The 27127-nt window shown below is 40.0% G+C and overlaps 1 protein-coding gene across 3 annotated transcripts; it reads right to left on the bottom strand.

Moving 5' to 3' along the window:
• Positions 1–820: 820 nt before the first annotated feature.
• CYLD (CYLD lysine 63 deubiquitinase) lies at positions 821–27000 on the bottom strand. Of its 3 annotated transcripts, none has more exons than XM_082063190.1 (17): positions 26849–27000; positions 22384–23044; positions 21035–21337; positions 20013–20118; positions 18849–18947; positions 17612–17728; positions 15646–16025; positions 13750–13915; positions 12811–12952; positions 12196–12318; positions 11280–11371; positions 10138–10204; positions 9131–9263; positions 8234–8342; positions 7077–7195; positions 6387–6603; positions 821–4953 (listed from the first exon to the last, which is right to left on the bottom strand). In XM_082063190.1, exons 2-17 carry the CDS (start codon positions 22888–22890, stop codon positions 4769–4771), a joined length of 2865 nt encoding a protein of 954 aa, XP_081919316.1. In that variant the 5' UTR covers positions 22891–23044; positions 26849–27000; the 3' UTR covers positions 821–4768. The 3 variants fall into 3 exon arrangements, with proteins under 3 accessions (XP_081919316.1, XP_081919315.1, XP_081919317.1); XM_082063189.1 differs by lacking the exon at positions 26849–27000 and adding an exon at positions 23216–23379; XM_082063191.1 differs by lacking the exon at positions 26849–27000 and adding an exon at positions 23216–23374 and having other exon boundaries at positions 21170–21337.
• Between the last annotated feature and the right edge of the window lie 127 nt (positions 27001–27127).

The following is a 27127-nucleotide window of genomic DNA, read 5'->3' as shown; positions in this document are numbered from 1 at the left end:
CCAATGGTACCTGGGGTGGGTTAGAAGGGGGTGGTCAGTAGGTCAGAGAGGTTCTCCTGCCCCTCTGCTCTGCCCTGGGGAGACCACACCTGGAATCTTGTGTCCAGTTGTGGCCCCTCAGTTCCAGCAGGACAGGGAACTGCTGCAGAGAGTCCAGCGCAGCCACCAAGATGCTGCAGGGAGTGGAGCATCTCCCGTGTGAGGAAAGGCTGAGGGAGCTGGGGCTCTGGAGCTGGACAAGAGGACACTGAGGGGGGACTCATTCCTGGGGATCAAGATGGAAAGGGGGAGTGTCAGGAGGATGGAGCCAGGCTCTTCTGGTGACAACCAGTGACAGGACAAGGGGCAATGGGTGCAAACTGGAACACAGGAGGTTCCACTGAAAGATGAGAAGCAACTTGTTGGGGGTGAGGGTGGCAGAGCCTGGCCCAGGCTGCCCAGGGGGGTTGTGGAGTCTCCTTCTGTGCAGACATTCCAACCCGCCTGGACACCTTCCTGTGTAACCTCATCTGGGTGTTCCTGCTCCATGGGGGGGTTGCACTGGACGAGCTTTCCAGGGCCCTTCAGCCCCTGACACTCTGGGATTCTATGATATGGTGTACTAAGCATTCAGAAATAAATTCATTTTTCCCTGCAGGCAAACTACAGTTGGCTTCCACAGCTTTTCATTGGTTTTCCATTATAGTATCAGGTACTAACTGGTAAGTAAGTCATAAGTAGTATACTTAGACCTGACTTAGTACAGTAATTTCAGCATTTCTGGAAAACTCAAGAATTAAAAGCGACTATCACCAAACTGACAATGAAATCAATAGAGCCATAAGAATAACATTTTAAATTTAATATTCATACAGAAGGAGCACATGGTACATTCCTTTGCAGCAGCAGCTGATTCTGCTCCACCTTTGGGGAAAGAAGAAAGCGAAGGCTGGTTGGGGCAGCCTCATCCCAAGGTTTGTTTCCCTGACATGTCCCTGGTAAGCTGGAGACTATTTTGCACAAAACATGGGATGTTTATTTAGCAAAACAGCAACAACAGAAAAACATGCGTTGTTACAGTGGTAGAAACACACAGAGCGTTCAAGCTGTTTTTTACACCAACTCAGTTCTGAAACCATCAAATTCCAGTTTGCAGCAGGTTGTGCCTTGGTATTGTATAGAACAGGCATCACTGGGGTGGTGCTGAGCAAGTCCAGCTACTGGGGAGGGTAAAGTGCACAAGAAAACTAAGTGCATTAAACGAACCAGTTACGATTGTGAGTAATTCCCGTTACACATAGTACTGGCTTAAAATGGAAGCCTCGCCAGCTGTTTGGTCACACACAGTTTTCAAGAGCACAGAATCAGTGGCACAGATCTTAGACCTTTACTGAACACACTTGTTTTTAGTTTGTTTTCCTGCAGTTATCTCCCACACCAAAAGCCACACGTGCTGCTGTGGGTTTGGCCTTGTTGGCTTGTTTAAGGCAAACATTTAGTGGCGCAGTGATTGGTTCAATTGTCTACTGATTTGAGCCCCTGTTGCTGAAACTGATGAGCAGAGTATGGGCTGAGCGTTTATAGGGATGCGTTTTTTCTCCCTGCTTGTGACAGTTTATGTATAACAAAGCTTTATGTTCTTACAGGCCGGCAGGAGCCATATTTTCTGTTTTTCTTTTCCTGTTCACAGGTTAAGGCCATTGTTAGCAACGCTTAAGAGCCAAACCACAGTGCAATCATCTAAGTGCTATTAACTTATGGGCACATTCACCATATGAAAAATCAAAACCAAAACCATCTGGTTGGGAGGTTCCCAATTGCTTAATCACTGAAATCTTTGGACATTTAACAGCAAGAGACGCTTTAACCTGCACACTGTACAATTCCCCCCAAATAGATGCTGAAGGCTAAAACCAATTTCTTACACTTGTATATGTTATTCTACAATTTTCCTTTCACAGTGAAACGACTTTTCAATCCTGAGAAAGGATATAAAACTTGGGGTAAATTGCCAGATTATCTCCAAGCCAATGTAGTACACCATAAAGCAATATTTTTGGATTAAAAGAAGACAGTTATCAAAACCAAGACTTTTTTATGCTGTGTTAGACATCTCTGCCTTCTTAACCGATAAACTAACCATGTAATCATATACCATTTGCAAAACTATTTACTGTACTGTTTAATGTAGTACCAAATGCAGGCCTTCAAAACATGGTAATTGTCAGGGAAAAGCGTGCACAATAACGCATTTCTGTGCATTTGCTGTGTGTGCACAGTAAGAGCTCACACAGCTTCTTTTCCATTTCCAAAGGCCGCAGCATTGGAGGCAAGAGGCCCAGCAGTTCATTTACACCCAGCTATTTTTATTCACTTCTCCTAATAAAACATGCATCCTGAAAAATGGGATTCTTGGCTACCTGCAGGTGTGAAAACAAGTGGGTATTTTCCTACAGGATTAATCATCTGAAAACATCTTACAGTTGCCAAGCCCAAGTCTCCCCTCAGCTGTTCCAACGCTGTTCTCAGAGGTAAGATACACCTACAACTTCATGGATGTGATGCGGGGCGGGGGGAAAATGACACATGGAAACTAATGCACTGGGAAAACTGGAAAATAAATTCAGGAATAGCAAAGAGAGAAAAATCCAGACATTCAACTTGGTCTCCTTGGGACACAGGTTTGTGCTTGTTCACTTTGTAAAGCTTTTAAAGGAGCGACAGCACCTGCAGCCACTTCCAGCTGGGGCTCGGGGTGTCACAAGGGATCAGAGTCAGCAGAGAGCAAGTTATGAGTCTGTTACATTAGTATTGTTGTTTGAGTTTTTTTTGCCAGCCCCATCTTGCCTTCGTTTTGCCAACAGCACTATGTAAAACCATCACCTGAGGTACCTGGAGACTGTGGTCACAGGTGGGTCCCACCCCTTCTGCTCAGATCAGGTAGTTGTGCTCCAGCCCTTTTCTTACCTTACGTTGCCCACGAGATCCTTCTCTGGCATCTTTGTCAACACATCTGAGCCAACGGCCACTAACCCATCCATTGATCCATCACCCAAAGCCTCACTGAAAACTCTGAAGAGTTCAAGAGCTCACAGCAGTACATGAAACTAAACAATTTTTTGTCAAGAGCTCAATAGTAGTGCTTAAACTAAAGAACTAGAGTTTTGGCAAGGAGCACAGACTAGATAAATAAGGCAAAGGAACGGGGAAGCCAGGAGACCATTAGAGAAAAAGCAACAGTGACACTTTGAATAACTCCCTCGCTCTCGAGTGAAAAATGAGAGCGCGTTCCATGCAGCGGCCAACGGAACAGAGCAGCTCTCGGCACTTTAGTCCTCCAAGCACCATTTTCAGCTGTCTCTAGTGCATCCCAAAGAAAGATTTTAGGTTTTCCAAGAAGAACAAAGTAACCACATTTTGTACACGATGGGATCAGTCTCCATTGTCTTTAAAACATTTTGTGACCTCCCTTTCTATAGACTCAATCCCCAAAAAAGAAGTTTTCCATATAAAGTATCTTAAAGTTGAAAATGTACAGCTCATATATATGCAATTTGTACAACCAGATTTTACTGTATATATATATAGTTGCATGTTTGCTAGTCAGTGTAGACAGAAGCAGCTGTAAAGCAACTAAAACAACAGTATTTAATTGCAAACAGGAGCCAACTGACTTCAAAATGTAATATTTTACATCAAGACAGGTTTTGCAGCTGTTCAAGTTAGTTTTCATTAGGTACTTGGTAGACAGTAAAACTCTGATCTACATTTACTTCTAGTTTCATCTTTCTAGGCAGAGATTTCGAGTATCTCTAAGTAATCCTGAACTGAAGAGTCAGATGCGTAACAGATTCCCAGGTAGTAGCTTAACGTACCATAGGAAGGTCAGTTTTGTTTTACCAAGGACTAGAATCCACTTCAGTGACATTCCCTGGGGCAACCCACTGGTTTATGGTTTTGTCCTCCAATTGTTTGTATATAGTTGCTGTTCTGTTCCAAACTGCTTTGTTTCTTCAAAAATAGACACTTAGAAAAAGACATCTGGTAACTTTCATTGCTAATTGTATATTTCAGCAATTACGCCTCCCCTTAATACCCTCTTCTCCTTCTCTTTTTTCCCCCTCCAAAAATCACAAGTCAGCAGACAGGAAATCTGTGTGCTTGATTTCCAGAAGGTAAGAATTCAGATCTTTAAATGGACGTTCATTTTTAAAGATGGAAATGTGTGAGCTGAGAAGAATGTAGCAGACAGGTAGAACAGAATTAATATGCAATGAACAGCCTAAAATTAATCTCACTACAATTGAAGTTCTCTCTCTTCAAGAGAGAGAATCGATGATGCTAAAAAGATCAAGGGTGGGGAGAGCCTGGGGCAGGGGGGGTGGAGGGGAGAGAAACAAGAGAATTGTCATCCTTGGTCCACAGAAATGCACTGAGAAAACACACTTTACATTCTCAATGGACTAAGGAGGTTTAATATTTCAAAAACGTCTGTGTATAATCAATGCACTTAAAGCTTTAAGTTTAGTAACTTCACTTAGACTTTGTTTATAAAACAAACACACACAAGCACACTTCCTAGAGTGCAAAAATGCTTAAATACTTCAATTACAGAACTCCACGTGTAGTTTTTGCAACGGTGATCCTTTTGCTCTCAGAGTCAACTTCTTCCTTGTCATCGCATCCATTGCCAGCAACGGTTGCATTAAAACTAACAAAAAAAAAAAATGCAGCAAATGCAACAGTCAATAACTCTATACCATTTCTTCAGTTTTCCAGAGGACATTGTTCATTTGTATAAGCTCATCGTTGGACTCTGATACATGCACATGTAAGCATCGCACAACAGTCTTCGTGCACAGCCTTGGATCTTTCTGGAATCCAGTGAATGTAATTCTTCTAGTGACATCTTCAGGTATTCACCAACTTCTGGACAGGGGGTAACTTGTGGAATGTTAAAGCCATTCTGACCTCCTATTAACCATGAGGAAAGAGAAAGATTAGAATAGCATTGACATATATTTGCTCTTTAAAATGTACTTTAATGATGACAGCACCACCTGTTCTTGAAGAAGCCTTTGAACAAAACCTAAATATGTGCTACTGTGGGGTAAACTTACTCTGACAGCAATTGTGATTTTTCTTGAATAGCACACTTTTTGTGTATCTTGTAGTGTTTGCTAACAAACACACACCCACACAAACACCACATAAGAAGCCCACCAGAACTACACCTTTGGGTTTTCATTAACACTAATAATTGTGTACAACTTCAGGAGAGTCACCTGAACACGTACTCCACCTCAAACACTGCGGGATTTGTTAATAACACCACAGCTGGTGAATTATAAACCCTGGGTGTCTGTACCTGACTTGCAAGACTAAGGCAGAGTTTGCTTCTTGTCACTTTCCACGTAAAAATAAGCAAATTCAACCAGCACAAGTATGGACACATCCATGACACTGGCAGCCAGTTGTAGATAATTAAACCAGCTGAAGAAAAATACTTGTGATTCAAAAGCCCCTGAGATCAGCAGGAAATATATCCAGTGAGTATTTCATGGGACAGGCATTCCTGAAATCAAGTGGTTCTTTACAGCCTTGAGCCCTACACATTTCAGGCACTTTGAAACACAGTTCGATGGCCTCTGGTTGTTACAAGACTTGAATCCTGTAGCAGTTCGATTTTCAACAGGACTGTAACAGTGTCATTTGGCAGCTGTAAGAGCCAGGGGCTTGAGAATTCTTCATGGAACTGTTACTATGAGTCTGACACTTGCATCTGTTATTCCTGGTTTTCTCAGGCACCAAAATTGAGCAGAGGGTCCTTATTTAAACACTATTTAATGCAGCAGTATCTAAGAGAACATTTGTTTCACCGACCTTTGTATTATTACAGGGTAACAGTTTTGCACTGATAACCCGAATGGCATAGACGATGTAAGGTGTGACTGTTTCTTCTATGCTAATGACACCTACACCAAGTCATTTAAGCAAAAGCAATAAAAATATTTGCATACTATTGGATAATTGTGTACATCCCCTGAAATTCAGATTGAAAGAACACATTTCTGCAGTTGATTATATAAAATGAATTATCTCTGCCAAACTCACAAAGTATTAAAAAAAAAAGGTATATAAGGAGTCCCACTAGAAAACTTCTGTGATTACTTCTGTACCATCTACTTACAAAGGTATCCAATTTAGGTGAAATTCAGATTATGCACATCAATGGCTACTATGAAATCAATGCAATTAGGTAAGGCTGGGTCAGGGTTAGTGTCCCAGCATCAAGTACATCAAGCTAAATTATATTAATTTCCCCAAAACACTAAGAAATAGGCATCAACATTTAAAATACTTATACACATCAGAAAGTTATTATTAAGAATAAATAGGAGCTGTACCATCCCGATCTGCCATGCTGTCAAAGAAAAGCCAGGCGGAGTCATCCCTCCCGTATTTCACAAAAGCGACGTAGTGGCTCGTTTCTATGCAGAGAACAGCAAACAACTCCATCTTCTGGTACGGGATGCAGCCGTGCCGCCAGTCCCAGTCCGGCAGATCCTTCGGGAGTGACAACGGATTGAATTTATGGCTCTGTCTCTTGGGATGAAGATGAACCTACAATTGAAGCGATATTTCAGAAAAGAAAAACCACCCCATCAGATTGTTTCAGTGGCAGACAAAGCTAAAAAGAACATTACTGCTGAGCTGAAGATTAACGGCATTAGAGAAGGAGCTGCAATAACAGTAGCAGTCTAAATGCTGCTTCTATTTTTTCCCCACCAGAACAGTTCAATATTACCCAGAAAATTCAAATCTAAGGTTGGAAGGGAAGACAGATACAATGCAATGATTTTCTACTATGCTCAGACTTGAAGACAAGCCGTGACCACAACAGCTTCACACAAGGTACCAAACAAACAGCTCTCAGAATTAAACTGTTCTACATCACAAATTTCTCAATTCAAACAAGGTAGCATGTATGCAAAATGAGGACTTAAAGCAGGTGAAAAGAAACAGATTCCAAGCTGCCTGTGATTACTACTTCTCCAGTATTCAGTCCTGATGTAGAGTAACAAAGAACAACTTACTTGTGTATTGCATGTTTTGCAGAACTGCTTGATCTTCCCAGCAGAAATATCGGTATCTTCATAACATTCTCTGCACTCGTACATAGCGAGTCCTCCACAGATCCGGCACTGCCTGGGGGCTGCGTTGGGAAAGAAGGGATTACTCTCCAATTTGGGAAGGCTTTTTTGTTTTATCAAGATGAGGGAAATGAAAAGGAGGGAGGATTACTACTTCAAATGGAGAAAAACACTAAAAAAGCTGAAACCAGGTTGCCAATCAAAGCAGATTGTACCACTGTGTTTAACTTCCTCCCTTTGACAATGTGAAGAGAAAAAGGGTTGGAGTGCTAAGTTGCAAAAGAGAAAACGATAAAAACTGTTTTATCAACTGCATGAACAAGTAAAACCAGGCTCGTATATCAAGTTAGTTCTCTCTCATCATATTGGTAGAGCCAGCTTACATTGATAGCTAGCAAAAACTGATGGTCATGACAGTTTCAGAGATTATTTTTGTAATAAATATTAGCAGTTTTATTAATTCTTATCTCAAAATTAATATCAGGTGTGTTTTCTTAGGTAATGCAATATAAAAAAATCAGTGGCTGGCAAACGTCAGCAATTTAGGTCACAAGAAAAGTGATAGATTTATAGTTGAAAAAACGCACCATCACCACACGCTGCAGGTTTCCCTCCTGATCTCAGGTTCTCTTTAGTTTGATAAACTCATAGCAAAAAGCTTTGAAACACGCAGCACAAATTGATGAAGACTAATGAAACGGAGTCAGTGTTGTAAATACCTGTTAACCCATCTTGGTGCTACACTCTGCTTTTAAGATTTCCTACCTGTCATATTAATGATTGTTTTGCTGCTAATAACTCCATTTTAATAACATTGTCTTGAAATAAGATGTTTAGTTGTACAGATATTCAATGATTGAATTAAATAAATATAATCAAGCAAGTTATTCTGAATCACAGTTCTTGACATGAGGGGAAAACAGTATTCTAGCCAGTACGTTTTCCTTTCTCCTCAGCCTGAGCATCTCAAACTACCTTGTTAAATACTTTACTTTAAAACACAAACGACAAGAAAACCATAAACACAGACCTACCAGGAATACTTATTTTAGTCACTCTCAACAATTCTTTTATTACACAACACAGTGATCTATACTTACTATCTTCAAGTAAGTCTGTTATATTTAATTCCAAGGATGGAAAAATTTTGTTGAACATTTTGAAGTCTTTTCCGAACCGAGGCATCTGGATAATCAAGCAAGAGGGTGCCTGGGTAAAATGCCAGAAGATAGTGTCATGAGCTAGAGACAAAGAATTATCTAAACGTACAGACATACGTCTACTGCTATAAACACATTCCAGTTATATAAACTTGCTGCCCATTGACTTCAGAATGAACACAATGGTAAGCAAACCTCAATTAAGACTTTGAGAGAAACTACAGCTAAAAAAGAAGGAAAGTGGCATCTAAATCACTATCGAATATTTTAAGTCCCAGTCATGCTGAAGTGCGGTATAAATATACTGGACTAGACACTCCCCTCTGAGGGAGGGACAGACGAAAGGAAGAGAAGAGGGGGAAGGGGGAGTGGTCAAGAAGAAGAAGGGGGGTTGGGGGGTGGTGGTCAAGAAGAAGGGGGGGGCTGTGTCAAGAAGAAGAAGTGGGGAGGGGGGGGTCAAGAAGAAGGAGTGGGGAGGGGGGGGGTCAAGAAGAAGGAGTGGGGGGGGGGGGTCAAGAAGAAGGAGTGGGGAGGGGGGGTCAAGAAGAAGGAGTGGGGAGGGGGTCAAGAAGAAGAAAGGGGGGGGGGTCAAGAAGAAGAAAGGGGGGGGGGTCAAGAAGAAGAAAGGGGGGGGTCAAGAAGAAGAAAGGGGGGGGTCAAGAAGAAGAAAGGGGGGGGAGTCAAGAAGAAGAAAGGGGGGGGAGTCAAGAAGAAGAAAGGGGGGGGAGTCAAGAAGAAGAAAGGGGGGGGAGTCAAGAAGAAGAAAGGGGGGGGTCAAGAAGAAGAAAGGGGGGGGTCAAGAAGAAGAAAGGGGAGGGGTCAAGAGCTGTCACCAACCTCTGCAAACTTCAAGTTGCTGTTGATGAACGACCACTCCAGTAACTGCTGAATTGTTGGGACTCCAACTTTCTCATTTTTGTCCATAAATATCTGATAGAAGTAACAGTCTTGTACTTTCTGGCCTGCAGATCTAAAAACAGATTTGAAAAAGAGAAAAAAAAGATTCTGAACTCTACTATGACAAGGACAATAACATCTACCAGAAAATAGTCTACACAGCATCCTGTCTGCATTGAAATACATAGTGCTTTAAAAGAAATAAAGCCAGCAACAAGAACAAAATACTTTAGATGACAGGCAATCAAGTATTAAGTATGGACTGAGTTTAGAACAAACCTATTGAATAAACAAAAGCAGTGTAAGTTTCAGAGCATGTTTCAAAAACATACCTTTGCATATGTTGCAAGTGGAACAAGAGGCTTTTCCTTGACTCCTTTCAGCTGTGATTTCTGCCACAGCAGCACACCTGTTAACTGCCAAAAACTACACACACATTCTCACCTGAAAATCTATTCTAATTATAACAATATTGTTATAATTATAGTATTGTACCTCTGCTGTTTCACCAGAATAATACATTAGCCAGAGGAGTTTCTCTGCACATTGTCTTTCATGGAATTAAAGAGAGCTGGTACCAGCTGTGAGGGTCTTAAGATGGAAAGCTGTTCTCTGAACATTTTTCTGTATAGAGTCAATAAATGCTTTAAGTTACTAGTTGTTGTGTTTTGGTTTGGTTGGTTTTGTTTGTTAAACCTAACACTAGATTACAAAGCTAAACCTTTGCAGCCTTTGCAACATGGGACCAGTGGGCCAAAACCCGCCTACCAGAAAGGTAGGAAATTGTGTCCAATTAGTCAATATCACTTTATTATATAGAATCTTGTTAGAAATATGGATCAGGAGTCAAAGGTGGCCTCAGGTCTATCTCAATTTGAAAGGCAGCAGATACTCTCTCCTCATCAGCCTCTACACACAGATGAGCTCAACAAAGAAAAAAGATTCACCTGATTTTCAGCAGTGGCTCAACTCTTAGAATATGGTGAAATAAAATATTCAAAAATTCTTCTGGATCTGAGGAGGGAGGGAAAAAAAAGGTCTTGTTAGTATGCAAAACCAGATACATTATTCAAGACTGATTTTAGATTAAAGTTTTCAAAATAGGAAAAAAGTAAGAGAGTCATTTTTACAGCTTTATTAACACACTAAGATTATGACAAACTATGAACATTTTCATGACACAAACCTCTATTTACTCTTTTGGCGTCAAATGGCCCTAATAAAAGACAGGCTCGACATGGAAACAAAGCTTTCCAGTCAAGATCAAAAAGATGCTCTGTATTTCACAGGACAACTTCTCCAGAAGGAATCAAAGCTTTCAAAAGAAGCCACTGAAGTGCAGAGAAGCTGTGAGGAGTAGTGACAGTAACACTTCCAGAAACCCCCCCCAATAGTACAAAGTTCATCTAAACTAGAAGCAGAGCTCTCTAATCAAGAATGCAGCCACCACCCGCTTCCCAGAAGTCTTTTCTCCCCCAACACTGAGACTTTTCTGATATATTCCTCCTCCTGCCACTAACTGCAATAAATACTGGGTTTCAGCATTTACACAGAAAGCAGTGTTCTCCCAAACAAAACCAAACCAGCTACATAATACAATGCTAATTAATCTTTATATGCAGCAGAAGATCAAAAGGTTGGGAATTGATTTTTTCCAACATGACTTACACACTTTATTTCCTAAAATACTACATAACCATGGTGACAGTGAAATGTTGTAGTGGAGAGATTATTCATCAGGGCCCAAGGTGACATTCTGAGAGAGGACAAAGATCCCAGCCTTATCACAGTCTGAGTGTCTGAGGAGGAGCCTCGGATCTTGCCCAGCTGCTAGAAGGGATTTGCAACAAAAGAAATCCCATCAGTGCCAGACTATTAGGGCAGAAACTGGTCACCTTGGGCTCCTTACAGACCCAAGGAAGCATAAAATACCTTTTTACAACCCCAATGGTCACTCAAATCTCTGGCAGAGATATCACTGCTGCAGAGAAATTTTTGTGTGTTTAGTATAATTACACAGCAAGGTGTTTCAGTTCCTTCCTATTATGATTCTTGCAAATCTCAAAGAACAGAAAACTTCCCCAGTTACCTTTTTCCTCTGAAGTGAATCCTGATGCAGCCTCAACTTTTTCAAGTATTTTCCTCAGTTTCATTATTTTTGTAGCACATACATATCCATATCTAAGATAAATGGGTTTAATAAGCTATTAGCTATGTTGTGATCAACTCAGAGAAGCAGAAAAAGACTCTTGAATGCTGAAATACCAGCTCTCATATACTCATTAAACTGTGTACAGTATTTCTTCAAAACTATGTATTGACTCCTCACATTCAACCTGACTTCCAGTTTAATCCAGTATGAACTTAGTGCAGAACTCCATGTTCCTGCATACCTTTTAAGAGCTCTTTTTAAACATTAACTGACCGTGATAACCATTTTCTGATTTGTCAGTCAATTACATTTGATTTGGTTTCACTCTAGTTTGCACTGCTTAACTAATCATTTTCAGAATGGCAGATAATAAATGCACAGTGGGAGTTGTTAACAACAAAAATTTCAATATCTGAGAAAAAGACACAGAACTGTAGTGCTGACCTAAGCAGCTGAAGCTTTGAGCATTCAGTCTGTTCCTGTAAAACTTCACAAAAAGTCCAAAGGAAGTTTTAAGCCAAATACACCTCTTGTCAAGAACAGCAGCATTAAAAACATGCAAATACAAATGCTGTGAACAAACCTAACTTGCGTCTATCTACACTTCTGTATCCATACCTATATGCATTTTACAACAGCTTTATGCTGATCGCATTTCCAAATACAGACTAGTGAAAATATTTTATCACCAAACAGTATTTCCAGTTAGCAATGACTGAATTCACCTAAAGAACAAGTAAAAATACTCATTAAAAAACTGAAGAGACTGGCAGCAGCAGCTAGCCAAGCTTTTCAGAGAGGAACCATAAACAGCAGAATCTAGGATGAAGTTTATATTCACGTCTTTACTTACATTCTGAGGGGATTCACAATCTCTGTGCGCAACAGCTCCTGAGTCTCACTATAATACTCTACGTCATTCTTTTCTTTAGGTCTGAGTAACACAGTGTCCAAAACAGAGCTAAAAGAAAACAGGCTACAAAATAAAAAACCAAAGGTTGGTTTGATTCTGGAAGATACAGCCATTTAGGTGCCTGAGCAACGTAAGAAAAACCAAGCAAAGCCACAGAAAGAATTAAAGAACTAAACAAACTCAAGAAGATCTAATTATGGACAGAGGACAACACAGCCGTACTAAATGGTAAAGTCCACTCTAACGCAGATCCTTTCTGCAGCGGGGTACAAAACCAGTCGCCCAGGCAGGATTCTGCAAATAAGTTTTAAGAGATATTTCCCTCCCTCCAGCCCCCACCGTGTACTCTTTAATCCTTAAGCATTTACAGTCAAAAAGAGTAGAGATATGTGAGGGTCAGGACTGGCTGGGTACAATGTGCACTTCACATGATGCAGCAAATCGTGAGAGCAGCGTGAGGTATTGGATCACGGTGCAGCGATACGGACGTTACAACACACACCACATGTGCCGCGTTTCTAGCGTGGGATGGCACGATACAAATTACGAACTTACCAGAATAAGGTGGAGTCTAAGTAACAGGAGTTGTAATGCCCCTGGATACCTTTCTTCTTTCCAATCATTGTCTCTAAACCTTCTTTTTCCATTTTCGGAGGAGTGTTTTCTTCTACCACTTCACTTAAGTAACCTCCAAAGGCTGAAAGGGTTTTTTTAAAAGACACTTTAAAGCCTCAAATTTGATCCCCTTTGAGATTTTCCTATTAAACTTTTACAGTGAAGTTGCTGCTTTAGCGCAAGCATTCCTCCTCTGGACTAAAATAGCATTTTACTACAGCCCAGACTCACTGTCTTCCAGAGAGTGACCCAGGCCTCACATTGCACTGACAATGCATGTTAGAGTGCTCCAGAAAGCAGCACTGAATTAATTAGAGTGCTCACTATAAATGCCACTATCTTACAAGTATCCAACAGTTCTTCCTTTGCTGTTCTCCCAGGCAATACAACATGACCCAAGAAATCTAAAATATTTGAAGTTAAAAATAAAAAAAGAGTTTTTTGCCACTAACTTCCACCATAAAACATACATGCTTTTCTATGTTAATATTTAGAAAAAATAATTTTATATTACAGATAAAAACCCTGTTTTTTTCTGCTAGTGCAATCACATATTGCTGGAGCTGCAAATATCATTTTCAGCAGGATTGCTTTACAATTTCTAAAGTAAAAAAATGCACAGCACAACAAAAACAACCCACCTTAATTCTATGAAATGTCTATAAATATATGAACATTTTCTTTGTTTAAATCATCAAAAATAATACATAGAATCTTGTTGTTCTGTACAGACTGATCTTCTAATCATTAACCTCACTTAAATTATACCTGTACAGATTTTCAAGTGTTCAATACAAAGAACACACTGCAGAAATAAATGAAACCAAAGCCCAGGTCGGTTCCCAGCTGATAAATACGTAAGAAGCAGAAGCTCAGTACCTAGAGAGTTGCAGCGTTCAATCTGGTTGGAAACGGGCTGTAACGAGGCAAACCTGGAGTCTGGCCTGCAGCTTTTGAGTTTCACAAAAAGCGCTTTCTTCGGAGCACAAGTGAAGTAGCGAGTTCCTTTAAACGTTCCGTCCGTACAACCCGCACATTCATCTTCCTGAAAATTCAAGTGAGAACTCACTGTTTTTCTTATTTCTAGAATTCTGCAGTAAGACATTTGGTAAAATATCTATCTATAAGTCACCCTTAAGGTACTCTGAAGCTTGGCGTACAAGGTTCCTGCATTTTTGTATTCAAAGCTTCAGCTGACATGTTCTTTAACTGGATTTATTGAGGAAATTAAGAGTCACACTTTTTTTTCCTTCATGCTTAAGCTTTCACTCCATCCAAAATAAAACAAAAATTCCATCAGAAGCAGCTTGGGGGATGCACAAATTAAACCCAGGCAACATCAGGAATTTAACTAAGCAATTAGTCACTCCAGATTCCTTCTGTAATTAGAAAGAGCACACCTGCACTACCCAGCACCTTTTAAAACTCAATTAAAATCACTAAGCATTGCGTAGGGTGAATAGGTCCAGTGTGACTGTGGCTTGCACAAGAAAAATGTGCAGAGCACAGAGTGTACAGAGACAACACAAACTAGGTATGAAAAAGAGCAAGTTCTTTTTATCTTTGAAAACAAGATTGAAGGTATATAGTCTGCTTACTAACAGCTCCTGGGCTTTAATGCAGAATTGCAAGACGCGCAAGTCCAAGAGCCCAGTTTAACACAAGGCAACCCAAAGTGCAGCCTCAGAAAGCCCGTGGCAAACTACAGCTTGAGCTTCACCCAACAAACCCACGAGCATCAGGACTTGTTCTAACAGCTGAAATTCCAGCCACATTCTCACCTACTTTGCTAAAGATGTTTGTTGTTTTACATAGGTGTACACTGTTTTATCTGAAATTTTATTGAACATGATCCCAAAGTAAATAACCCTATCTCCTTAATTGCGTACATGTTAATTTAACTGATAACCAATCACAGCCTTGGCAACAGCTGCCACTGAGTAAGTGTCAGTACATAATATCAATTCATGTTTGCAGCAACTGTGAGTTTACAAAGGGCCCACATGAACACATAAAGCACACGGCTGTCAAATCCACAATATCACTATCATCAGTTATCAAAACCACTGTTATGACTCTGACAATGCCTGTCTGCTGGTATGCAAAAAAAACCCCAAAAAACTGATATTCAATAAAGACTCTTAACAGCCAAGGCATTTTATGCAAATCTGCATTTTGAAGAACCTTTAAATATCAAGACAAATTAAACAGTATGCCCTGAAAATAAAACAAACAGTTTCAGAACAAATATGAGACCTTGGTACTTATTTTTAAAATGTTCTTTAAGCTTCAATGATTGTTTGCTGCTACCCTTAGCTACAGTCATGCTGAATAAAGCTAAATGGAAAGTTAAATGTATTCACAAGGTGTTAACGTCTATATCTTCTTATTTGCAGTTTCTCAGAGAACGCAAAAATAACTACAAATAGCACTGAGCCAGAAACTGGTTTCTTGACCAACAATGTTGCTTCAGCATGCAATGAACTGGTCATTCTACAGTCAGCTTTTTCAATTAAAATCTTCATTATGTAAGCAAAGGGCATTCCTTTAAAGTAAGTAAGCAACCAGCCCTACAAATTCAATTACCCACAGTGGCAGAAAGGCATCTCAGAGCCTGCCAACAGCAGCCACAAAGTCAGAATTTAGCTATGAGGAGATGACACGGCAACCTGCATGGACATATTCGTCCAGGCTGCTTTTGCAAAGTATACAGGCACCAGACACAAAACTAGTGACATGTAACTAATATTAATACAGACTACAACTTATATTTACCAGTTCCAGTCCAGCTAATACTTCATTTACTCCAGGTGGCTGGCCAATCCAGCGGATCACTCCATAGAAAGGAGGATTTTCTTTAACTTCAGCCAAGGAACCTGCTTCAAGACCATGGCAGTTCCCGACTGGGCCTGGGGCTGAAGGGCTCTCCTGGTTAGCTGTAGGATTTACGTCACCGATGACTGACTGAACGGATAAAGAGAGAGGACTATGTGTCATAGTACCATTAGTACTTGACGCTTTTGTCAAGCTAAAAGGGAGGGAGTGAAATCTGTTTTCTGTAGACACAGAGTTCGTTAAAGGTGGCTGCAGCGGTGGTGAAGAATGCCCAAATCCAGGAGATGCATCACTAAGTGATTTTGCAGGGTCTTCAGCAACTGTTAAAATAAAAAACAAGATGTTAGTAAACATTAGGGGTTTTTTCCCATCTTACAAAAGGAAAGACTCTGCTATCAAACCAAGGAAGTGTATCTGCAACCACATCTGATCTAATGGGGTCCTGTGTAGGAAGCACTAACAGCTGGGGATACATAGGAAGATGTTTGTCACTTGGCAACACTGGAGATAGAACTGGCTGAGGAGACCCCGCTGTAGCGCTACCACAACCAGCAGAAACCAACAGCACGGAGAAAGGAGATGTTTGCCGGAAACTACAGGGAGGTTTAGACTGAAAATCTTTCTTTTTCTCACCCCACATAAGAACTTATCTTTGAATACAAGTGAACAAGGATTACGACTGTGATGGGCAAAACTGGGAAGAACTCATTGGTCAGTGTGACTGAGGGATTCAGTTCACAGCTTATACAGAATGAGTGACTGCTTGCAGATGTGATTTGCAAATGGAAATGTATTTATCTCCCTGTCTCTATCATAATATACTTTGGTTCTAACACAAGGAATAAAAGTTAAATAAAAGGATTTAGATGTCATGACTAATGCAGTGCCTGATATACAGGATCACAACTGCACAAGTGTTCTGTATCATCTCTCACATCTCTACATGGTCTCCAATACATAATTTGTTTTCACAGAGAAAAGCCTCTTCATCACCTCTTCTCTCAACACTGTTTTATTAACTGAAGTTAATGCCCCAAACATTTGTTTTCAAAATTAGTTAATCCTTTAGTCCATAGTTATTTACCTTGTTAATTTTAAATATTATAATAAAATAATTTTTAAACAGACCTCCAAGCTGTTGGAACAACAGCTGGTAGGCAAACAAGAACAATTTTAACCCATTTTTCTTTCACTATTCATGGAATTCAGGTGCTACTACTGCTACAGGTTTCCATTGTAAATTAACATTATTAGTTTAGTATTTATCCATTCAGTCTCTAAGCCAGCCAGCCACACTTCAGAAAAGTTAACCAGAGGAAAAAAAGGGAGCTGGAAGCACATCCAGATACACTGATCCTTTGGGTATGCGCATCCAGATTTGTAAGAACCCAGAGAGAGATTTTCCAGAAACAACTTCCAAAAATACTAAAAAACCCAGGTATGCTTAGTCAGATTATTTTTCCCCCCTTACTTCCAGACTGATTAGCTGGCATGGCAGAACATTACAGTTCCCTTAGATCTGCAACATCAGCTACAAAAACACAGGCAAAATAAAATTATATACTTGGCTACAAGGAATATCTTTGTATCGTCCTTCCAAGTCTCAGTTTTTATTTTGCCTGCAAGACATTCGCGTTCCCACAGAGCTGCACACACATTGCCAAGAACGTAATCTCCTACATGCAGAATAAAACAACAGGTCTGTCAATTAAGGCAGAGGATATTTTCATGGGGGTTCCAAGATGCTTTTTATGATACAGTACACCTTCCACTAAGAAAACACAATCCAACTGCTTCAAATAAAACAAGTACGAGTTTAAATATCAAAAACATCAGTACTCTGTAATTTTGCTTTGCTTTTCAAATCAAGTGTACGCCTACATGGAAAACCATCGTCTCTCTTTACCTTCATCAATATACCATGGGGGTTTTGTTTTCGTTTGAGGCTGAGAGTCAACTGATGAGCCATTTAACGTATAGAAGACTTCAGATCTGTTTCTGTTTCCAGGTTCAGAGGTAGATCCTGGAAAACAACATGTTTTACTGGAAAAGAGTAATCTCTGTTAACAAAAGCTATTATTTCATAGTGTTCATTTGTTACTATACTTTGAAGAAGACATAAGTGCCCTTCCACAAAGCTGCAAACTCCCCCATCAAAGTTCACACAGTTCTGAGCTTGCAACAAGGAGGTGGATTATCCCAAAGCAACTTAGTCCTCCAAGCTGAAATTTCAAACCACCAACCTGAAAAGAAGGCAGAAAATACCCCTCAAGTGCAAATTTTTCATTACTGTAAATTATGGATATAGGAAATCATATGAGATAGAGTGTAAAGGTGGTATTTTTGCTTTTTAAAGAGAAAAAAAATCAGAGTAGGCAAATGAATTACAGATCCAGTTCCACACAGCTACAACTTGTGCTGATGTACAAGCGCAGTTACTTCAGAGCAGATCATCTCTGCCAGCACCCAGTGCCAGGCAGAATGAAAGCTTACAAAATATTCTGTCATTACAATGCTACAATCCAAAATAGCCACCAGTAAACTCCAAAGTTGTGATTTCTTCCTTAAAAAAAAATAAAAATATTCCCCTTCCAGGTTTTGTTCCCTGGAAGGATTTTCAGAGCTGGCAAAAATCAGAGTCAAAAGCTTATATTTCAATTCTGGTTTTGAATCAGAGCAAAATTAACATATTCATTATTAAGCAGATCTGCTCCTGGGCTAAAAAACTTGGAAGTCTCTAGTGTTGCAGAAGGAAGAAAACAGCAAACAAAATTATTTTTAAAATAATAATAAAAATCCAAAACCAAACCAAACCACAAATAAACAAAAAAAACCACATACACCACACTTTCAGAAAAACTTGAATTAGTTATACAAGACAACTAGGTAATATGCTCTTGAATTTTTGCTAAACCTCTAACTGTTTTTCATGATAGTGAGGGGTTTTGGAGCAGCATTAAGATGTCTACCATCTTTATTATGACTAAATAAATTCATATTCATACTCTACTTCAGAGAAATTTACCTTGATATGTAGCTGAGGCAATAGATGCTGTGATAGAAAATGCAAGGCAACACTTTTTCCCAAGCAACAGAAATGTGTAATCTTACAGAGGTAAAGAAAAATCACTCCCCACGCGTACCTGTGGCCTTTGGCTTACTGTGATTGAACAGGCTTTTGTCAGCGCCGCCTCTCGAGGTGTAGGCCAGCTTGGGAGGTCTCCTGTCCTGTGACACAGTCTCTAAGACATGGCATACAAAGAGAATATTAGCTTCCCTTTCTGTGCTTTTCTGTGTCACAGAGAAGTTCAAACCTAACTGAACCAAGGTCTGGCATCGTTGGTTTTAAAACTGAGCGGAGTCAAACATTGTTTGGTACATAATCAACATTTTATGTCTACAGGATTTGGTTCTATCACATCAGCAATTACTAGGTTGGTGCAAAAAAGCAATTGTGGTTTTTGCGTTGTTGAAATCTGCCATTTGATATTGGAATACATTCTTAAATAAATATGGCAATGTTATACATCATTTCAGTGCAGTTCTCTCACTTTATGGTTTTTTGCTACTGACTTCTAAATGTTGTTTTCTACCAACACATCTACAACAAATCCTCTTTTCCCAAAGATGGAGAAGTCTCCATGAATTCTCCACAGAAGAGAGGAGAATTCACACAAAAACATGCATCTCAATTAAAACTAAACCAACAAGCAGGAGGTGAAGATAAGCTGGCCAAACTGGAGGCTGCACACTCATCAGTACCTGTCTGCAGACAGAGCACAAACACTAATTTTACATCAAACTTCTTTCTTTCTCCAGAACCAGGAGACTGTAGCGGTGATGAGCTACCACTATACAGTGAATTACTACATGTATGAATTTTTATGCAGTCTTGCTATGAATTTTCAAGTATTTACCCACAGAACACATAGACACTGCTATCAATACATTTCAAGCACAGAAAGAACAGCTTTCTCGCCCAAGACCTTTAAACTCCTGGAGTAAACTGAACAACATTCAATAAAAAGATTCCCACTACAGACGCTCACATATTCATGAAAACAGTACCATTGTATAGTACTGTAAATACTACAAAATTGGCATGAATTTTGTTCAATATTAAACCTTTTCTACTAGTGAGACTGTCACCAGAAGAGGAGGAAACTGAAGGGAAGTATAACACAGAAGGTCAAAGTAATTCAAGCAAATTTAGGGTATTAATTCCGCAGTATTGCCTCAATCACATAACTGTGCCTAGGCTGAGATGGTCTCAAAGTCTGCCTTTTGGTTAAGAAAGCAGAACATACCTGGAATAACATCATTGATATGCAAAAGGAGTGTACTTTCAACACTTGCAAAGCTGCACAGTTGGATTCCATTGTATCTTCCATCCCAGTTTCCAATAGGATTATCCTAAAAATAGAAAGACATGTTACATGTATCCCAAGAGAAGATTTAACATCATACAGAATAGACATATGTATTTAGGAAAGTAAAAAGTAGGAATATGAAAGGTTTGACAACATCTACTTCTTCCTGTAACAAACTTTGCCTTTAGCACAGTCAAACATTACTCTTTAAAGACAAGCACAAACTTACAAACTGTTCTTTCATGAAATATCTCCTATTTTAACCAGCATTCCCCTGCTAAAATCCATGATTTATAGCCAAGTTACAACAGGTGCAGTGCATCGTTAAGCAACAGCTGGTGCAATCAAGAAAATGGAAGCACCTGGCCTACAAAACCAGAACACCCTTTAACTACTGAAAATTTGAAAGCTGTTCATTTAAAAAAATTCAAGTTGCTAGAAATAATCTTTCATTACAAGCTTCACATTTTCTTGAAAGATCAACTTTTGTACTTAAGACTCAGTACTTTTAAGGTAGAATAAAGTCAAACAAATCAAGGTTACATTAAAAAACTTTAAAAAATAGCTAACAAAAAAAAAAGACATACAGTCTACTTTTTAAAAGGCAGAACAAAGCCAGTCTCACGTTAAAAAAAAAAAAAAAAAAAAAAAAAAAAAAAAAAAACCACTCAGTTCTATTACTTCAAGACTGACATCTAACATTGCAAGTAGCTCAGTGGAGGCTCCTCAAGGTAACCAGAGTATTTCTCCTGAACCGTTTTGCATCCAATAGGATCCCATTTACCTGATGCCAAAATACAATGACCACCAAGGGGCAACTTTGAACTCAAGTGTTTATTTCCCATTTTAGGTCAGCCTCCGCTGAAGTAGCTTGTGGATAACGTTTCTTCTTCTATATTGCATGTCATTTACTCGCTAACACACATGCAAAAGTTATTAAAGTCAGATTATTTTCTTACCATGTCCACGCCAACAACGTATCCTAAACTTTCGTTTCCTGGTAAGACATCACAGAATATAACTGTCCCATACTCTATACTCTCTCCTATCTTCAGAGAAACCCTGGAGTTGATCTCCAGAGGAGGAAGTTCTACCTGCATTGTGTCAACTGGAGCTGCATAGTCACTTTCCAGTTCATTGTCATCATCTTCCACCAGCTCCAGTTTGTCCAAAGCAACAAAAACCCCACAATCCTCATCACATCTGAAAAGCTGCTTGCCTTGGTACTGTCCATCTGTAAAGCCCTGACCACGACCTTCTTCCTAAGTGTTGGAGGAAGAAGAAAAGAAGGGGAAAACAGAAAAAAACAATAACAAGCAGTGTATTTTGTGCAAAAGCAGACTCCTACAACAGCAGTAACATAACCCGTTTTTTGGAGAAATTACAGTAAGAATTTGCCTGATGATCTGTCATTATATTGGGAGCACTCTGTTGCCAGAACTTGTGGCAAATATACACATTGTCTACCTTGGGGAAGTAAACAGTAAAACTTCATTAGATTAGAGAGTAGCTGCAGGCAGAAGCCTTTTTACTCAGAGAAGCATGTTTTCTTTAGGTGCAAAACTTGCTTCCATCATCACATTTTTGCCAGATCAAGACAAGACTACATCACACTAGACATAATGCTAAGTATTCAAAAATTCCACCTACATGCCAAATAAAGGGAGCTGATTTTCATCAGCACTTGGGCCTGATATTCCCTCAGGTTCTTAGTGTGAATTACAAAGAATTTGGGAAAAGTTTAAAGAGGAGTTTAAAAAATAGACTTCTCATGCAAGAGTAGCACTCTCCTGAATCTAGTCCTTCAAAAGCTTACGACTAACATTAATTCTGCAGACATATCTCGCTAGGAGCATACAACGGCAACATTCTCTACCTTAACTAGTTGCCATTTGACTTTTAGGGCTCTACAAAACCAGCAGCCCTAAAATCCAGGCCTGCATTTAAAGACTGTGTCCTGCCACATGCTGGGAAAACCAAAGTACTCAATAGAAACCTGAGAGTAAGGCACTTGCCATGATGAGGATGTAAGTAATTAAGCTTTTTTAGGCTGGAAGAGTCAGAGTATGTACGAGTCTTTCCACCAGCCCACACACCTCATCAGGCTTCGCTAACATGTAGAATGCAAGGCTGTTGTGATATGGTGTGTTCACAGGCAATTAAAAACAATACTTATGAATAGACTAAAGTTACCGAATTTTTAGGGGTAATGAACCTTCTAGAAAAATATTATTACGACTGCCTCTTTAAATAAAAGATTTTCAGCTCATCTTATGTATACGATGCTACTCGTCAGCAAGAGACTTACCAGCAACTCTACTCCAAAGTATATCCCTGATAGGGACCTTTCTTGCAACAAGGGTCCTCTGAAGCGAACAACTCCAGGAAATTTATCGTCTCCTGATCTCAGCTGTACTCGAACAGGCGAGCCAATATCTATTTGGATGCCTTTAGTTAACCTGCTTTTGCTTTTAAACAGACTGTATCTTTCCTCACAGTTAGTAATGGCCAAAAGCAACTCAGCTAGTTTTTCATTTATTTCTATAACATCCTTCTCATCCACAAACAGGATCGCATGAGGTTGTTCCAGAATCTTTAATCCGATCGGCAGTTTCTTGCCTTTACAAGGAATATTTCTGGAGTGGCCCACAGAAGAACGGTCTTGAAAGAACTGCCCAATGCTACCTTTGGGGACTTTCAAGAGCTTCTGAGTCTGCTTGTCTATAACGCTGCATTCTTGGAGAAGCAAGTAAAAGATCCGCTCTTCCCAATAGGATGAACTTGCTTTTTCTTGACTCCATAAGCCCGAATTCATTGTGATTAAAACTTTAAAAGCTGCACGGAAGTCTTCAAGAAAAATAAGCTGTTGATTTATGTGCACTGGTCTTGACAAGTTCTACTGCAGGGTCCACCCTTTGTGAAACAACACAGGATTCATTTTGCAAAGAACCAAATCCAGAGCAGAAAGCCTAGAATAAAAATGAAAAACAAGAGGGAAACTGAAATTGGGGAACTACAGCTGGTTTCAAGTAAAACAATGGAAAATCATTTCAATCTGACCAGCCCCATTCCTCCTGCAGAATAAAAATAGTTCAGCAAAATCTGAGGCAGTGAACACAGCCTGTTGACCATGGACATACCCATTTCGACTTGGTATTGCTGTGTATTTCCTTTCCTTCTCTAGTTCCTGGAAGCATGGGCCTATGGAAAAAAGTGATATACATGCAGGAAACACATATAAGTGAAAGGAAATAGAAATATTAATCAAGAGCAAATATCCCACTCAAGTTTACAAACAATATTTCATGGAAGCTTTCCGCTACACATCTTTTCCTGCACTTAGTGACTACTTATTTCTGACAAAGCGTACTGCATCTGTCATCCCGCACGGCATTTTGATTTAGTGAAGCAGAAAATCGCGCCAATGTAATAGAGCAACAGAAAATGGAAACTTTGGTAATTTATAATAGTCATTTCTTTAAATAACAGAAATGGACAGTTCCAGTAAACAATGTATGAAAAAAGAATTGCGCCAGCATCGCAATGTGCAATTCTGAAGAAAAACCTAGAGGCTTTCCTTTTTATAATTTTAAAAGATAATCCGCTTCAACAACATAGGAAATATATCACTTTCAGTTAATAAAAAACCCTGGAAGAAAACACCTTAGTTAAACATCATTCTAGAAATTACAGTTCATGATCAATAAACTAAACAAGAACAATCTGAAAATACTTCATTGCACCTTGTAGCGGATATACAAGTAAAATACATACACACATATGTCTATACACTGGATACATGAAGAAAGATTTGCAATAATGTAGCAGGATTTGTTCTTCTAGAGATGACAGAAAAGGGCAGCACAGAAGTTAAGAATAAATATGGTCATGTACATTTTTCCGTAGTAATCTGTGATGCCACAGGTGGTTTGCATTCAGCTAAAGGAGAATCTCAATGACTACTTAGGGATTTAACTTAAGTAAATCAAAAGCAAATACTGTTTGTCCTTGTGCCTCCTCTCGCTGCCCTATTTCTCCAGATCTTTTCTTTGATGTCACAAAATCTCTTGCTATTTCTCCTCCTCAGTTTGATCCCAGCTTCAGAGCTATCAGAAAGCAAGAGAATCCAGTAGTACTGCAATTATTTTTGTCATCTGTTATTAAACAAAAAGAGTATTTAACAAAACTCATTCCCCCAAAGAAAAGTAAGAATGACCACTGAGGACTTTAAATTTATGCAAAGTAACATCTTTCGGTCACTGGGAATTCACACGTTTGTGTGTGACGTGCTGAGCGTCCCGGTGAGGTTCTCTTCTACGAGAGAAACTCCGGTAGGCTGTCAATCTATTTGCAAATTAAATAAATATTCTTCTTCATTTTTATTTGATACCCACCAATGGGCTTTAATGTTTGTTGATGTTTAACAGAAAAAGTTTGATAGGGATTGAAACAGTAATGTTGTATATGGAAAGAGATGACAAACACAACAGGATCTTCCTCTGGCAAGGAAATGCACTTAAATGACCTTTGGTTTTTGTAAGTCTACTCTGATATTAAAACAGAGTTCCACCCAAGCTCTGTCTAGTTTTGTCCCACTTACTTTTTCCAGATATTGTCCTGTTCCATCAGCTTTCAAGACTGATGCACTTAACTTCCCTTTTGTGAGTCATTCCACAAAGTTAACGAACCCCCAATTAATTGCAAACAAGTATCTCTGACATTACAGGGATCATGACCTTTCTTATTTCACTTTTACAAATAAGTCATTTTTATTTTAATAGGTCTGTATGGAAACAATATATGAACAGAGAAGTCTGTCCAAGAGCTTTAAAAAAGTAATTTTAAATTTTTTAATAAAATATTATTTGTCATGTATTTTTTTAATAAGTATACCTTGTGTGCACATCCATTGCTGCAACATTACATCATCTTTACATGTTTACTAGTAAAGAATTCAGTGTGAAAACACGCTAACAGCTACAATTAGGTTATATAATGACAACTTTATGTGGTGCACGGTCAGTCTCCCAAAGTTCTAGTCATGCACAAAGATGTTACTGAGCCACTGAATACAGTACGAAAAGGTTTTCCCCATTATGAAAAAGTACATTATCGCTATACAAAATGCCTTCTTTTAAAAATGTATCTACCACCACTGCCTCCTGCCAAAAAACAATATATAGCTCTAAAAAACAAATCCCCTGCTTTTAGAATAATAAAAATGATAAATTAGAATTTTAACAACACAGAAAAGCTTGCTTAAAAGGACACTAAGTTCTAGCAATATATCAGAAACGTATGTACATACAAAAGCTGAAAATCAGTTGTTTGGGGTTTTTTAGCAATTTTCCATGGAACCGATTATTCTGCTAGTAAGGCATATTTGCAACAAACAGCACATGCTTATCAGACTAAGACCAGAACAAACTATTAGATCTCAGTATGAATTAACTTGTGAATCAAGCAAGTCATCATCACACCGCACAACACAACTTCGTGCATACTTGATCATCACCACAGACATTTCAGTGTCAGGACATGTTCGACTGCAGCTTCCGCTCCACCAACTACCTGAACTATCTTCATGCTCAAAGGATTTTGTAAAGCCACAGGCAAAACACAGTTATTACTTGTCTCTGTTGTCATTACAGAGACATCTCGTCACAAAAACGGTTTGCTCTGAAATACGAGACCTTTGTTTCTACCCTGCAGTAGCCTGAGATGAACTCTCAGAGATGTCTGAGTCAGCTCTCAGGTTTCAACACGAACACACACACATCTGTAGCTCTGATTCACAGTATAAAACAAAGAGTCTAAAACAAGTTGTACCATTTCTTATGGAACTTTCACCAAGTTTTAAACGGCTGAGATGCAAAGTTATGTTGTTTGGCAGTCTGAAAATCATTTTCAAGGGAAGGGTAAGTACGTAAATTTAGTTGCAGCTCAATGTACACAGAATTATATGACTGTAATATAAGCCACGAGTGGAAGAAATAGAAACTGTTTCTTCAAAACAGCAGCTGAAATATTGTCTGATACAAATAAGTTCATACTCATGATTTCTAAAACAGAAATGCAGCTGAAAAACCCCAGTAAATTTCATTAGCTGCTATAAACTTGATGCAAATATTCTACATTACAGGAAGAATAGAAATCATTACCAACAATCAGAATACTCTGGCATTACTAGATCGGGCAAGAATACACCAATACACCATCATCACTGTTCTGCAGACAACCCCGCTGTCAACACAAGTGCTCTCGACTGAGTGAAATACAGATATTCAGATTTTGAAATGAGAACCAAATTATATTTAAAACTGTTGGTTTACAGAGTGTTTAATGACAAGAGCGATGTATCTGTTTACTACCTGGCAAGGTGAGTTACGATGTATAATGCACGTGCAAGGCACAAAGCTCGATGCAAAACTCAGTTCTTGAGAATAATTATTTCTCTCCCGCTCCAAATCTGAGATTTTTCTCTACCCCTCCGGGCAGTTATGAGCGGGATGGGGAAGGAAAGCCCCGAAACATGGAAGAGCGCTCCGCCCGGGGCTGAGCGCTGAGCTATCGGAGAGCAGCGCAGGCCCCGGCCCGGAGCCGCCGCCGCCCCGAGCCCACCGCGGCCTGACGAGCGGCCTGGCCCGCAGCGCGCGGCCCGGAGCCGGCGGGAACGGCCGGAGGGCGGCTCAGGCCAGACCGCGCAGCCGCCTCGCCCCACCTGACGGCGCCGAGCACCGGGCAGCGCCCGGCCCCCGCGGGCCCTCACTCACCTCCTCATCCTCATCCCCAGCCCCGGGCCTCGGCGCCCCGCCCGCCCCTGGGGCCTCCCCGGCGGCGGCTCACGGCCCCGCGGCGCCCGGCGCAGCGGCGCACCCCGCTCCGCGCTCCCCCATCGCCGTCACCACAGCTGCGCTCCGGCCGGCGCAACGCCCCCTGCTGCCCCGGCAGGCCCGCCCTCTCACCCCTCGGGCACGCGTACAGCCAATCACAGCGCGCCGGCGCCACCGCTTCGTAGCGCTATTGGCCAAGAGCGCCGCCAGATGACGAGC

The sequence above is a fragment of the Streptopelia decaocto genome (genome assembly GCF_964273445.1).
Source record: "Streptopelia decaocto genome assembly, chromosome: 11".
NCBI classification, from domain to species: Eukaryota; Metazoa; Chordata; class Aves; order Columbiformes; family Columbidae; genus Streptopelia; species Streptopelia decaocto.
Note: the sequence above shows the minus strand (reverse complement) of the source record. Positions and strands in the feature narration are given on the sequence as shown.